The sequence below is a fragment of the Pangasianodon hypophthalmus genome, chromosome 14 (assembly GCF_027358585.1).
Source record: "Pangasianodon hypophthalmus isolate fPanHyp1 chromosome 14, fPanHyp1.pri, whole genome shotgun sequence".
NCBI lineage: Eukaryota > Metazoa > Chordata > Actinopteri > Siluriformes > Pangasiidae > Pangasianodon > Pangasianodon hypophthalmus.
Window position 1 is genome coordinate 10,499,341 of NC_069723.1, and position 14,876 is coordinate 10,514,216.

Sequence of the window (14,876 nt, forward strand, 5' to 3'; positions counted from 1 at the left end):
TAACTGATCTGGCCATAGAATACTGTGTAATCTGAGAGGTGCCTCAACCACAGGACTGGATGTGAGCCATCAGCCTCATTCTCCCCCTTTTCTCTACTAGGTCTTTCATCCCATTTAGGTGTAAGACCCAATCAGCTGACCGCAGTCTTTTTCCCAGTAGTCAGATTTCTGCTACGTCTTAGGAGACAAGATTGTTACATACTGGATGGAGTAGGGAATAATGCTGTTTTTTGGACCATAAGAGTGTTGCCTTAAATAAAGGGGGAGGGGGGGGGGCACTAGGGTGAAGGGCGATAGGGGGTTGGGTATCCCCCATTCAAGTTCCTGCAGCCAGGAGCTACATTCCAGACAGGCAAACAATGGGGGCATCCGAACCCAGAGGGGGTGGGGACCTCCAAGGGGCCGTGACATAGGAACAAGATACTGAGAAAGCAAGCTACAATGGAAGACACTGAGACACCAAATGTGACGATAACAATTATAAATGCATCTAAATCTTGATGACTGGAATTGCTTCTGGTTGAGGTGCTAGTAATTTAATGGTGTCTCATTTCTGATTAAAGACTGTTAAAATGTGGGAGAAGCTGGGGGACAGGTTCACTGGAGCCAAGAGTTTTCTCTCTTTTTTTAAAATAATTCTTTTGATTTTTAACAGATTGCTAGAATACAGAACCAGGCACAGATGTACTACAAAATGAAGGCATTGTATTGCTTGCATTTGTAATTCATGTCGCATATTTTCTCTCTGGAAAAATATTATTTCAGACTATTTAGAAAATACACATTATGTACTACAGTATATCACGCTTATATAGATATTTCTCAGAATGTGCTTATATATATTTATATCTGCTCTATATATTTGATTTATGCAATGAAATTGCATATTGATTTGACTTTAGTGGTGTTTTGTAGATCAGAGGTTTGGATTTTTGAAGGTAGGTGATGTAAAAAAAAAAAAATCCCCTGACCCCCTTTATGATCACAGCGACGATTATTTTATGACTAAAATCTCGCTGTCTAAATATTAAGCACATCAGGTACAGTACATCATGATGTCTATTTATTGGAGCTATTTGCTTTTTTTATTTCATTTCTAACACATTAGTGTGACTGACAATTTTTTATCCATTCAATTAACAAGTATACAAATATAACAATAGTATAAATGATAGTCATCTCTACCGCTGTGACAGACCTGTAACAATTATTACATGATCATCTAATCACAATTATATGAGCTTAACAGGAAGTTAACAGTAACTCAAATAACCACTCTTTTTAACCAGAAAAGCACCTCAGAACACACAGCACACCAAAGCTTGAAACGGGCACAGGCTCAACAAAACTGAAGAGTTGAAGACTGGAAAAACTTGTTCAAGTGCCCAGTTTCAGTGATGTTTGCTATGAAAATTGAAATGAAATTCTTGACCTATATATGCATAAGTTTGCGCGTTGTGCTGCTGCCACATGATTGGCTAATTCAATAATTACATAAATAGGTCAGTGTACGGCTGTTTTTAATAAAGTGGCACTCATTAATCTGACTCAATTAGTTTCTTGACGTAATTAAAGTTGCTACATGATCAAATTTGAATTATTATTTTTAGTCAAAATCTTTTACCTATAAACTGTTTATAACAACATTTTGGGTCTTAGTAACTGTGTCATGGTGCAGAATAATATTTATGAAAATATTTGTAATAATGTTGGTTGTAACTAAGCAACTGTCTCTAAAACATGCCATTGATGACAGGACTTAGTTTCATTATTTACTTTAATAGTTTTTGCTGTAGTTCATCGTTTATGGTCCAGTAACATAGACTATATGGCCAAAGGTTTGTGGACACCTGACCATCACGCCCATATGTGGTTCTTCTCCAAACTGTTGCCACAAAGTTGGAAGCACACAGTTGTATAGAATGTCTTGGTATGCTGTAGCATTACAATTTCCCTTCACTGGAACTAAGCGGCACAAACCTGTTCCAGCATGACAATGCCCCTGTTCACAAATTGAGGTCGGTGAAGACATAGTTTGCCAAAGTTGAAGTGGAAGAACTTGAGTGACCTGCACAGAGCCCTGACCTCAACCCCACTGAACACCTTTCGGATGAATTGGAACGCCGACTATGCCCCAGGCCTCCTCGTCCAACATCAGTGCCTGACCTCACTAATGCTCTTGTGGCTGAATGAGCACAAATCCCCACAGCCACGCTCCAAAATCTAGTAGAAAACCTTCCAAGAAGAGGCAAGGTTATTATAAGAGTGAAAGGGGGACTGAATGTGATCAGATCTCCACAAACATTTGGCCATGTAGTGTAGTTTCAGTAATTTTTGTTTAATATTACTTTATTTATTTTGTTATTTTTTAATGTTATCCCTGTTTTTACAGTCTAATTCAAATTAAGCAAATTTAACTATATGTACAGAGTTGATACAGCACTGTGTATATGTATTATTACACTACTGCAAAATTTAATCAGTAAAAGTGGCATAATGTCAACAGAAAAGACAATTGAATTGTTAGTCACAATTATGTGTGTGAAAACACACACCCCATGGCTACACATCGTGGACTCCACTTCGAGACCCATAGCTGTATGATAAATTATCTCGTTGCCTGGGGATCCCCTTCTGAATCACCACACTGAATTTACAGACCAGGATGTGTGTGTGTTTACATCCCCAGGTGTAAATGTAATCATTTATCATAACTCATAACATGTTTTCAAGCTTATGTGTTTTTCTACATTAGTGTGTACTGAAGTGTATATGCGGCATTTTATAGCATATGTAGTTTAACTGTTCAGGAGGCCAGCAGTGGAGAGGGAGCTCAAGAGGGGCATGGGAACAAAAATTCATCTTTGCCCTTGACAAGTACTAAGAGAAGGAAAGAGTGATACAACCTTATAAGCTGCTTTGTGTAAATCCTTAATGCTACTGGAAGGTAGAAGGGGAAAAAAACAACAAGGCATTCAGCTCAGGGCTTGTTTAGTAATGCCTCGCTGTAACCTGGGTTGGGGGGAATTGTCAGTCAAAGAGAGATAGAAATAGAATCTCTGTCCTCCTCTGCCCCATGCTAGTGAAGCATAATGAGATAGGGAGATGGTGGAACAGAGAAAGAGAGCGACAACAGACAGAGACAGGGGCTGGCCATAATCTTGGGTCACCATAGTAACAGTGACGTGTGGCTAGTGTCTGGGAAATGAACCAGGAAGTCCTATCTTTAAGAGACAGAAAAAGAGGAAGGCTGTGGAAAGAAAGCAAGAAAGAAAGAAAGAGAAGGAGGAGTTGTGGCCTAGCAGACTTATTATCTTTAGTGCTCAGGTGACCAGCTTGTGAGCTTGTCTCTGCAATTCAGTTATTGCCAGTCCCCGTAGATGATGTGTGTCTGTATGTGTTTGTAAAGGAAGGGTGTGTCAGGCATCATGAGGACATGGAGTTGGTGTTGCCCTGAGTTAGCATCACCACCCAGCTCTGAACTCGACAAATGTTCATAACAGACATTATTGATTTTTTTATGGTGTCGTGATTGCATCTCATGTGAGTGCACTGTTGTGTGCATCTATAAACTTTGTACATGCTAGTGATCCTCTCATCATTAAAAACCATTATGTAATATTCCATGTTTCTCACAGTAATGTGTGTATGTGTGTGAGGGAGCAGTGACACATGCAGATGAGTGAGTGTGGTGTTTTCTAAAGACTTTCATGCTAATGGTTGACATGGAATCAACCTTTAAGCTTAGAATATAGAAATAAATATTTGAAATGAGCTTTGTTTGAATGTTTGAAATTATCCACGTCAAAACGAGTACATGTAGAAAAATTAAAAAATTGCTATTTGTGTTATTGTAATCTGATAAAGGGATATAATAAATTGTCCCATATTCAAGATATATTCACTTGCTAAGAGTTCTCTTTTTGCAGTGACGTTCTTACTTGATGTTGCAGTAGATTTCCTCACAGCCATTCATCATGGCACGAATGACAGTGTTGGTCAATGAGCTCCAAACTTGCTGTGGTTCGAATATTCTTAACCTGTTCTACACTCATGCATGTTTCCAACCACAACATACGCAAAAATTAGAACAATCACCACATTTATACCACAGTGCTGTTGGATACTTGAATCTGATTGACCAGAGGATGTTGATTTAATCTTAGTTCTCTGGCAGCAGTGCTAACTGTAATAACAGGTTTAATTAATAGGTTATCGTTTCTATGGTAACAACTCATTCACAGAGACTTGTATGGGGGGTATACCACACAATCTACGATTAATAATAAACTATTGATGTCTTGATGACTTCCCAGTTTCTCACAAACTGCAGTCTTATTAAGTTTAAGAGCAAGAAAAAGACCAGCCACTGAGGGAATAACTGTTTATAGCTGCTATAATGTAAGTGAAGACAGGAACTAATATGTCACATGGGCATTCAATAACATTAAGTATAACTATAAACAGCATCACCCCACCCTGTCGTGTTTTATTCCTTGTTTATTATTGTCCTTTCACATGTTCATTTGAATTAAAGAACAAACAATACATACAATAGAAGCAAATACTTACTAATTAATTTCTGCTGATAACACGATTTAATTGCATGTTGGACTGGGTAGTAGTATCCCTAGTCTTCCAAGCTTGAGACTGAAGTGTTGTTTTGAGCCCTTTTTAACAGTGTAGGATGATTACAATCTTTTATCTCTCTGAGATGTAAATAAGGAACAGACCTGCTCAGATACCGGTTTTGTCAGGTTAGAGTGTGTTGGCATAAGAAGCAGGGAAGTATATGATCTAAGGCAGGGAACATGAGTTCATTCATGAATTTAGCGTTTACAAAAAAAAAAAAGCTGCTATTTCCAGTAGAGAAATATTTCCTCATGGACAGAGTAATGTAATCCAGGGCTGGATACTGTGCCTAGAAAAGCAGTTCTTTAATATTTCGAGAGAGTGCAGATGGTAAAGCGATAAAGCACCACTCACATTTACAACAATTCATGAGAAGTTTTTTTTTTTTTTTTTTTCTTTGTGCGTTCATCAGGCATGAAAGCTAAGCCTTATGTCATGTGAGCTCATGGGTTCTTCCTCATTCTAATGGTTTTTCTCCTGGTCTTATGAAACCCGTGATGAAAAATGTTTTATGGAGGTACTTTAGGTGGATATCCTAGTGCTGATTTGCTGACTATTACGTATTTATTTGAACTGATTTGAAGAAATTCTGAAGTATTTCTCAACCTAATTTGTTATCTACCTCATCTGGAGTGTAGATGTGATTACTATGGACCAAATTGCCACGTATTTATTTGTACTGAGGAAAAGAATGGACATCTGTTTGCTATAGAAATTAATTATAATGAAAGTGTAAGGGCATTTTTTGGGTCAGGAAATAAACCTTTATGTGAAATTCGGTAAACGCTTTCATGAAGTCGTATAAACAATTTGTGTAATTCTCTTTTTCTCTTCCCAGTTTTATGGACACATATTTGTTTCTCTTCTCATTCTCTCTGCCTCTCTCCCCGGGTGACTTTGTGTGTTTGGAAAGAATGAGCACTAACAATACCAAATGGCCTTTTAGCTATCAGCACATTCCTTTCAGTTCGTCTTGTTTTCACGCTCTCTTTTTCATTTTTCTCTCTCGAACTCTCTTGCCTTGACACTTCTGTTCTGGAGAGAGGGTTGCTGGGAGAGGAGCGTGGACATCGCTGTCCTGCCCTATTACCTCAAGACCCAGAGACAGTGTGATCAGTCAAGTCAATGCCATGTTAAGTCAATATGTATCGTTGTTCCATCCATTTGCACGTATACAGTGGGATGTAATCGATTTGTTTCCATGCCCCAGAACCCCAGTGCAAAATAAAAATTTTATTTTAATATGATCAGGAGTACCTTTACTTTATCTTTTCTTTTCTTTACAGTTAAATAATGTAGAATACTTTTTATATTGTTGCAAAAATTTTTTAAGCATTGTTGTAATTTTATTTGATATTGTTTGTCCTTTCATTTTTACTGCAGCATACTGCAGAATTGAATTATCTTGAGGAAGACAAGACAGTGGTTCAGTACATAGGAGTGCCAAACAAGCAATTAGCGCTCGGGCATTACTCCCACAGCCAACGCCTTCACTTTATCCCACTCTCTATAGTGCTGTCTTCAGGAGATTTCCACTCTGGTTCGATCCAACATTGGTGGTCCTATACATAAAGACACAGACTTGTACTTCAGAACTGCTGCTGTAATCATAAAGGCTGTCCTGTGCTTATCCCAGGATTCCTACATGCTCACACTGAACATGCTTTTAACACACTTAGCACTGTTTGACTTTATCATATACAATCAATTGTAGAAGAGTAATGATTTTAAATCGCACTGGTTTAACCTAGAAGGAGATGGATTCCGTTTCGAATCTGGTTCCTCTTAAGGTTTCTTCCTCATGTCACCCTAGGATGTTTCTCATTTTCACAGTCATCTCTGGCTTGCTCATTAAGGATCTAAATCTACATCCAGATTTCTGTAAAGCAGCTTTGTGACAATATCTCTTGGAATGGAACTGAATTAAGTTAAAGATCTTGCATCCTTGTAACAAGTAAACTTTCTAATACAATTATGCAAGTTGTTCATTATTTTTATTTGTTTCTCCTGCAGCTTTTTCGAGAGGTACGGATTATGAAGAGTCTCAACCATCCGAACATAGGTGAGTCTTTTCAATCAAGTATGTCCACTATGAACCACCTTCTCATTTCATCCTCTAAGCTGTCACACTGGCTCAAGCATAGGAGCCTGCAGTGATTTATTGTCCCTACAACAGCTGAAGCACTGTGTACGTGAGGCAGAGTACATGAGTATGTGAGATCTGGACAGTCTCCTTTGTCTCACGTCTGGCCCTTCTCAAAATAAGCTGCTCTTTAAAGCAGTTTTATTCTCGCAGCTCAGCATGTGTGTACTATACAGTACGTTCAGTGTATGTGGTTTCTTCTTCTTCCTTGATACAAATGCATATACAAACACACACACACACACACACACACACTCTCAAAGACCCTTATCAGTCTGCTGATGTAAAAAAAAAAAATTACAACCCATTATTATCAAAGTTATTATAGTTATCACTGAAGTCTTAGAGTTTTTAGCCTATAGGGCTCGTCCTTTAAATTGAATGGGTTTATTCCAAACCTCAAGAACTCAAAAACAAGGTGGCATATAAATAATGTCAACTTGGGCCATTGTACACATTTGAATTATGATCCTATTTGAATGCGTTGCGTTATGTTAATAAAATATATTTGTGGGGGTCTGTGGAATGTAGTGTACGGTTAAAGAGGTCCCACACTCCAACAGTTTGGGATTCCTTGTGGTATACAATCAACATAATATAAACAATCATAAATTATAATTAATAATTTAAATATGCATAAGTCATATTTCATGTTGTCACTATTAAGCTGTAATTATGTCCATGAGCAAAATTGCCACATAAAATACTCATACTGTGTGCTATGTAGAGCACATAAGTCCATGATGGTAAATGTCTAACTAATGTGCATATGCTGGACTTAACCTGTTTTGTGTAAGTGTTGTAATTCACCCCATTCAGCACATTGCTCTGTGAGCTGATCTGTTGATTACAGTACAGTAGGGTTGTTTCTTTATGAATGGTGTGTACACTTTATGAATGAAGTGGATCAAACATACATAAAAGGATACCTGATTACAGGAAAAACTTGACTAACTTCTTATTAAACACTCTCTGCTTGATGAATAGTCTAGCAGCAGGCAATGAAAGACGAGACCTGCTTTTCTGAATTGATTCTGAATCACTCTTTAAATTCTGTCTTTTTTTTCTACAGTTCAGCTCTTTGAAGTGATTGAAACTGAGAAGACATTGTACCTTGTAATGGAGTATGCCAGCGGTGGTAAGAAACACTCAAGTCACTCGAAATGTGAAATCTTGATCAATTTGAGTCATTGCCTTGTCTTTGTAGATATACACACACACCGTATAAATGTAACTCCTAATGTTAACATCTGTTATTTGAATACCCCTCAATAAGGTTTATTAAGGTTGCACAGTTAGTGGTAATTTAATTAATGATCAACATTTTTTACAATCTTCAATTAATAAGACAAAATACTGAGGAGCATGGTCAAAGTTGGCTTGCTGACTGCTGACAAATATCTGTGTTCTGCCGCTGTAGTGTACAAAATTATAGGCTCTACTTTTAAATGAAAAACACTGGAGTATTGCATTATCTTTTATTCTTCAGTGCATGGCGCATTCAATACGTTGAACCAGGGCATTTAAAAGCTCATGCTGTTTGGACAGTGAAACACATGGCTTCTCTGTAACGTGTTGAAATGTTGCCGTCTCATATAATAATTCTCTGCATTATGGTTGTTTCTGCTTTCTCTTCTCATTATCTCCATGTCGATCCCACTGTGTAAAGATTCGACACATTTAAAGGGAAACAGTTTATATAAAATGCCATAAACATTTATGATTTCACTGTTGAGTAATAGAATTGATCAGCATTTTAACCATTATTGTACCACTGTAAAAATATGTATTTTAAGGGTTGATATTATATTTACATATATTTACATTACATTTACTGTTTAAAAAATGTATTAAGATGTCCAGCAGGTTACCGTAATTTTACAGTACATCTGCTGGAAACTGCAGCTGGCAGTTTGTTTTTTGTTTTTTTGTTTTTTGGGTTTTTTTTCCATAGTGTTTAGTGAGTTGTAAAAATTCCTTTGCAGATCTCTGACTTCCACTCTTCCAGTGTTTCTTTTCCAGCCAAATATTTGGTCTAAAAACTAAAGACTTGCTCTCACAAGTCTTACATGTGCATACAGAATAAATATAATAAGTGTCCCATTATTATCGTTGTATGCCACCTCCAGCTGTGTCATATACAAGATCAAACATGTACTCAGACTACATTTTCCCGTAACACACATAATAAATGTGTCCATCATATCAGTCATGCCCTAAGCTTGGCTCTTCTTTTGCACATCAGTGGGTGTTAAAGTGTATTAAACAGTCTTAACTGTGCTTTAAACATTACATACAATGGGGTCCAAAAATCTTAGACCACTAGTGAAAATGCTTCTATTTTGCATTATTTTCTAATTTATTACATTTTTATCATCAGTGGAAGTATAAAGTAGAGTCTTAAAAATATGTACATGAATTTCTATCTTTTGTCTAAACAAGTACTTCAATGGAAATTTGTTTAAATTTAAGTAGTGACCTAGAAATAGTGCAGAATCATGAATATTGAATATTCAGGATATTGAACATTTCCTTTCTTTGGTTTAAATTCTTAAAAATTCCAAATCTTCAGTTTATTTCCACTTTTAAATGAAAAAAAAAAAAATCCCAGATTTTCAGTGTGGTCTCTTGAGACTTTTGGACCTCACTGTGTATATGTTGATCATTACAATCCACAAATGACAGGTCAGTTGAAATAAAACTGAAGATTGTTACACCAATCCCAAACTAAAAAACTTCTAAATCATAAAAAAATAAATAAATAAAAAAAATTTAAAAAATGCAATCCTTAAAATATTTATAAAATGCTATATTAAATTAATTTTTTAAAAATATGTTTAGAAGTTTATTTTTTAGCATGCTTAAACACCTTACTACAGTAATTGTTTTAACACACTGCAATATATACAACAAAATGTATTTAAAAACGTATATCTAACAAGTCTATTTTATAAAACGGAAAATTAAAATTGAAAGTATATTTCACAATTATGTTTTACAAAAAGTATACTATAATAAAATTTAATTTAAAGTACGATTAAAGTATATTTGCTTGCATTTGTGATTTATGTATTATCGAATATTTAAATATTTTAACGGGATCCTCAGGATATTTTAAGTACAATTAAGTAAATTATTTTTACTAGGGTTATTTACAGTGTATACTCTCTTACTGAGCACTACGAAGGCATATGTAGCTAGGATTTTATATGTTTCAAATTTTTTTAGCTGGTGTACTGTACAAGGGTAATGCATAATATGATGTCTTGATAAACCATTTTTTTTCCTCCTCTGTGACAGGTGAAGTGTTTGACTACCTCGTGGCCCATGGGAGAATGAAGGAAAAGGAGGCACGGGCTAAATTTCGACAGGTAAACACCTCTAATCTAATCTAATCTCCAAGGCTTTACTCATAACCTCTGAGCATTCCTTTTATTCAGCATGACTGTCGTTTTGCTTATTCAGTATATCGTTAATAGGAAATGTAAAATGTTTTCTTTATATCTTTCTTTATATTCCATGGCACGAATGGATAGTAGTGTTAATGGTGATTTTAATAGTCACTTTCTTCTCTGTTTGTATTTCTCTGTTTCAGATTGTATCTGCAGTTCACTATTGTCATCAGAAGAAGATTGTTCATAGGGATCTAAAGGTTATTATTGTTCCTAGTGCTGCCCTTTTCTTTGAAAGTCGCACATATTTGTCTTTCATGTTGTCATGTTACGCATACTTTCAGGTCTTGCATCACACGCATTATTCCTGGCATTTTATCTATTCTCTCTTTTTGTCTGTCTCTCTCCTTTCATTACCATCTCTCAGGCGGAAAACCTTCTGCTTGATGCAGACTCCAATATTAAAATCGCAGACTTCGGCTTCAGTAACGAGTTTACGCTGGGCAGTAAGCTGGACACGTTCTGCGGCAGCCCCCCCTATGCCGCCCCTGAGCTTTTTCAGGGCAAGAAGTATGACGGGCCTGAGGTGGATATCTGGAGCCTGGGGGTCATTCTGTACACACTGGTCAGCGGATCACTGCCATTTGATGGCCAGAACCTCAAGGTGAACAAGTTCTCTCCTTGATTTTCCTGCCCACATTTGATTGGTTTGTGGATCATGCTTTATTTGTACATGTTTACGTAGAGCAATCTGACCACCTTGCTGCTTTGGGGCTGTTTTTTTGGCCTTGCTAAACTCTATACCTGCTCCGATGGTTCAAACAGTGTCTGACTGCAGTGATTTAGATAGCATTTGTAAAACACTTTGTGTTTCTGGAAATTTTTTCCATGCATATGTAGACTCTTTCATGAACTGCTTTTGTCTGTTGAGTTATTTGTGATGTAGGTCAAGCATGCTCTTTTTTGTTTTGCCATGCCTGAGGGCATGCAGAAGCAGGTTTGGTCAGATGATGTGTTGAATAGAAGGCTGGACTCTGTTCTCTTCCATTAGGAGCTGCGTGAACGGGTGCTGAGGGGAAAGTATCGAGTGCCGTTCTACATGTCTACTGACTGTGAGAGCATCCTACGCAGGTTCTTGGTGCTCAACCCTGCCAAGCGCTGTACCCTAGAGGTAAGGAGGACACATTGCAAGATACAACACGTACACACACAAAATATAAAATATAAAAGACAATAAGTTAAATTAAATGTAGTAGTGCAGATATGGAACATGGTTGTAGATTTAACCAGATTTACATCAGTATTTACATAAGTACACTTGTGAAAACTGGTAGTGAGTAATGAATATGAAGAACCTTGAGAATGTAGAATATAATGACAGCTTTCTAAATGATAGCTTTCTTGTAGTAGTGTAATGTGAAAGTGTTATCATGTGTCACACACAGGTGAGCTGTTGTACAGTGTTATTGCGAATGGTAAGAATGAACTCCTGTAACGTTCTCTGTGACAACGAATTTGAATCAGTCTTTTGGAGAATGAGCTCTGCTGACTCTGTAGTGTGTTGTAGAGTGGATGAGACGGATTGTCCATGATGGAGAGCAGTTTGTTCAGTGACCTCCTGTTCCTCACTGACTCAAACGTCTCCAGTTTGTGTCCAATGATAGATCCAGCCTTGCGAATAAGCTTGTTAATCTTGCTGGTATCCCTGGCACTGATGCTGCTCCCCCGGCAGACCACAGCCCAGTAAATGGCACTCGCCACCACAGAGTGGTAGAAGATCTCCAGCATCTTGTTGCATACATTGAAAGATCTGAGCTTCCTCAGAAAGTAGAGTCTGCTCATTCCCTTCTTGTACACAGCATCAGTGTTGGTCCTCCAGTCTATCATTTAAGTGTACACCCAAATACTTATAGTTATTAACAATTCCAACATCCTCACCCATGATGGTTATGGGCTTAGTCAAAGTTTTAGTCCTCCTAAAGTCCACCACCATTTCCTTGGTCTTTGTCACATTTAGGAGTAGATCATTCTTAGTGCACCAGTCCACAAAGTTATCCAGTAGTCCCCTGTACTCTGAATCCTGTCCATCCCTAATACACCCTACCACTGCAGAGTCGTTGGAAAACGTCTGCAGGTGGCACGATTCAGAGTTGTACTGAAAATCTGAGGTGTACAAAGTAAACAAAAATGGAGACAGGACAGTCTCCTGAGGTGCTCCTCTGTTACTGACCACCGTGTCAGACAGAGAGGCCCCCAATCGCACAAACTGGGGCCTATCTGACAGGTAGTCAGCAATCCAGGAGATGGTGGATGTGCTGACACCCATTCTGAGCAGTTTCTCACTCAGCATGAATGGTTGTATGGTGTTGAAGGCACTGGAAAAATCAAAAATCATGATCCTCACAGTATCATGTGAGGATCTGAGTACCTAGAGGTACTGCTAGTTTTCATACTTTCGAGGCTGACCAGAGGATTTGTTTTTCTAGTTATTTACTTTGCAGACACGTTTAGCATTTTACAAATGATGCAGTATGCAATGGCATACCATCCAAGCTTTTTTCTGTGAAATACTCAGAAAAATGTGATCCACTCGTAACTGCAAATCACATGACTAATAATGTAATGTAATGTTTTTTAGATCACATAGTAAGCGCAATGTCATGGATTTTTATAACATTTCAGCTACTGGTTATTTGATTTCTTTTTCTCTGGTGTAGAATAATGTAGTCTTTAAATAAAAGTGCAAAAAAAGTAAAGTACTATTGAGGCTGTTTTTATAAATATTACCACATAGCGGTGGAATCACCAGTCAATGCTGACTCACAGGGCCACAGGAATTAAAATAGAATATAGGCCTTGATGATAGAGGAGTGTAGGTGGACAAAGCTCTATTGGTTTCTTTATTGTCAAGTAAAAAAGTACTTGATGTTAATGCAATCAGCATAACAGTTTGAAAATGAAACAAGTCTGTTTTGCCTGATTCAATTTGCCAAATTATGTCACCAAATAAAACTCTCTAATCCCTAAACCAGTTTCTAACAAGTCTCAGGCCAGAGGGTATATGCATTTTTGCCTGTCTAGTGTAACTTACTGTTGTCTGCTTCTCCCTTAGCAAATCATGAAAGATAAGTGGATGAATGTTGGCTATGAGGCAGATGAGCTGAAGCCACATGTCGAGCCTGTGGAGGACTACAATGACCCGGAGAGGATAGGTGAGAGTTCTCCACATCTCTGTTTTTGCCAGTGCAGAAGAGACTGAGCATGCTTCTGCAGACGTTGACCCTCACCTAGCCCTTCGATCTATAGATTCTGTTCATTGCCTGGGTCAAGGGTGTTTAGAAAGGTTTTAGTTATGGTTGCGTTTCTCAGTGTTCAATACAGAGAATTAATCACGATGCAATCATGTGGGGGTAAACCAGGATTTTCAAAAACTTTATTTAATGGTGGTGAAAAAAAAAAAACACAAGCATCCACAATGGGCCCCAAGCTCAGATTTCACTCTCACTTTACATACATTTATTAGAGTAATTGATACCTGCAAATTCATCAGACATTTAGCATGTCTATGCAGTTTTATGTAGATTACTCTAGATTTGAACAGCCCTGAGCTAAACTAAAGCTAGTATGGGGGATCTCGGTGAGCTGGGTTTGTTTTTACTGCTTGACTACATGTCTTTTTTAAATCTGAGTCTCCCTATACTCTCCTTCCCAGATGTAATGATAGGGATGGGCTTTTCCCGTGAGGAGATCAGGGAAGCGCTGACCAGTCAGAAGTACAATGAGGTCACTGCTACTTACCTGCTGCTGAGCCGCAGGAATGAGGTGAGAATCCTGCGATTTCTGAATCTGAAATCATACTGTTTTTGTGTGTTTGTGTGTGTTTGTGTGTGTGTTTGTGTGTGTGTGTACTCTCACTTCTCACTCCACTGCCCTTACCTGTTTTCCTCTACAGGATGGCAGTGAGTCCAGATCGAGTAGTACTCTGTCCTTAGCTCGAGTTCGACCCAGTCCCATAACCAATGGTACCAGTAAACACTCCTCCACCTCCTCATCCAGCTCAGCCTCCACCACCCACAACAAACCCCAGCGTAGTGCCTCCACCTACCACCGTCAGAGGCGGCACAGTGACTTCTGTAAGTCTCCAACTCACCTGTCCCAACTTAACAGCAGCAAACTGGTTTGCCATAGATTAGAATGGTTAGACAAGACATCTTTTTTTGTTTAAGACATGATGTTAGAGTCCTTGCATATATTTTCATTCATTTCTACATCATATTCTTTAATATTCACATTTATCCCTAGTTCAACTCATATGGTTGTTTAGAATACCACAGAACATCTTCTTGGCTCTCTGGTGATTTAGTTTTTTTTGTTTTTCAGGTGGTCCTGCAGTGACTACAACTCACCCTAAACGTAGCCCAACCAGCACAGGAGAGTCTGACTTGAAAGAGGAGCGATTGGCCACAAGGAAGGCAGGCTGCAGTGTGGTGGGCAGTCGTAGCATCCCGCCCTCCAGCCCCATGGTCAGCACAGCTAACAACCCCAACAAAGCAGAGATCCCTGACCGCCGCAAGGAAGCCGTTGTCGCCTCGGTAAACGAAACACTTTAATCACATTGGCTATTGATTGTGTTATTGAAGAAGAATGCAAAGTGACTGTAATCAAATGTAGTGTTAAGAAAGGCAATAAATGGTATTAAATACTAACTG

The 14,876-nt window shown here is 38.1% G+C and overlaps 1 protein-coding gene across 7 annotated transcripts in view; it reads left to right on the top strand.

Moving 5' to 3' along the window:
- Positions 1–14,876, top strand: part of mark4b (MAP/microtubule affinity-regulating kinase 4b) — a 41,585-nt gene that overhangs the window by 16,080 nt on the left and 10,629 nt on the right. For all 7 annotated transcript variants that reach the window (XM_026924138.3, XM_026924139.3, XM_026924140.3 and 4 more), the window contains exons 4-13: positions 6,646–6,694; positions 7,848–7,913; positions 10,076–10,146; positions 10,371–10,427; positions 10,595–10,831; positions 11,219–11,338; positions 13,280–13,379; positions 13,880–13,989; positions 14,120–14,300; positions 14,548–14,759. In XM_026924138.3, coding sequence (XP_026779939.1) covers positions 6,646–6,694; positions 7,848–7,913; positions 10,076–10,146; positions 10,371–10,427; positions 10,595–10,831; positions 11,219–11,338; positions 13,280–13,379; positions 13,880–13,989; positions 14,120–14,300; positions 14,548–14,759 — 1,203 coding nt within the window. The remainder of the gene's footprint in view (positions 1–6,645; positions 6,695–7,847; positions 7,914–10,075; positions 10,147–10,370; positions 10,428–10,594; positions 10,832–11,218; positions 11,339–13,279; positions 13,380–13,879; positions 13,990–14,119; positions 14,301–14,547; positions 14,760–14,876) is intronic.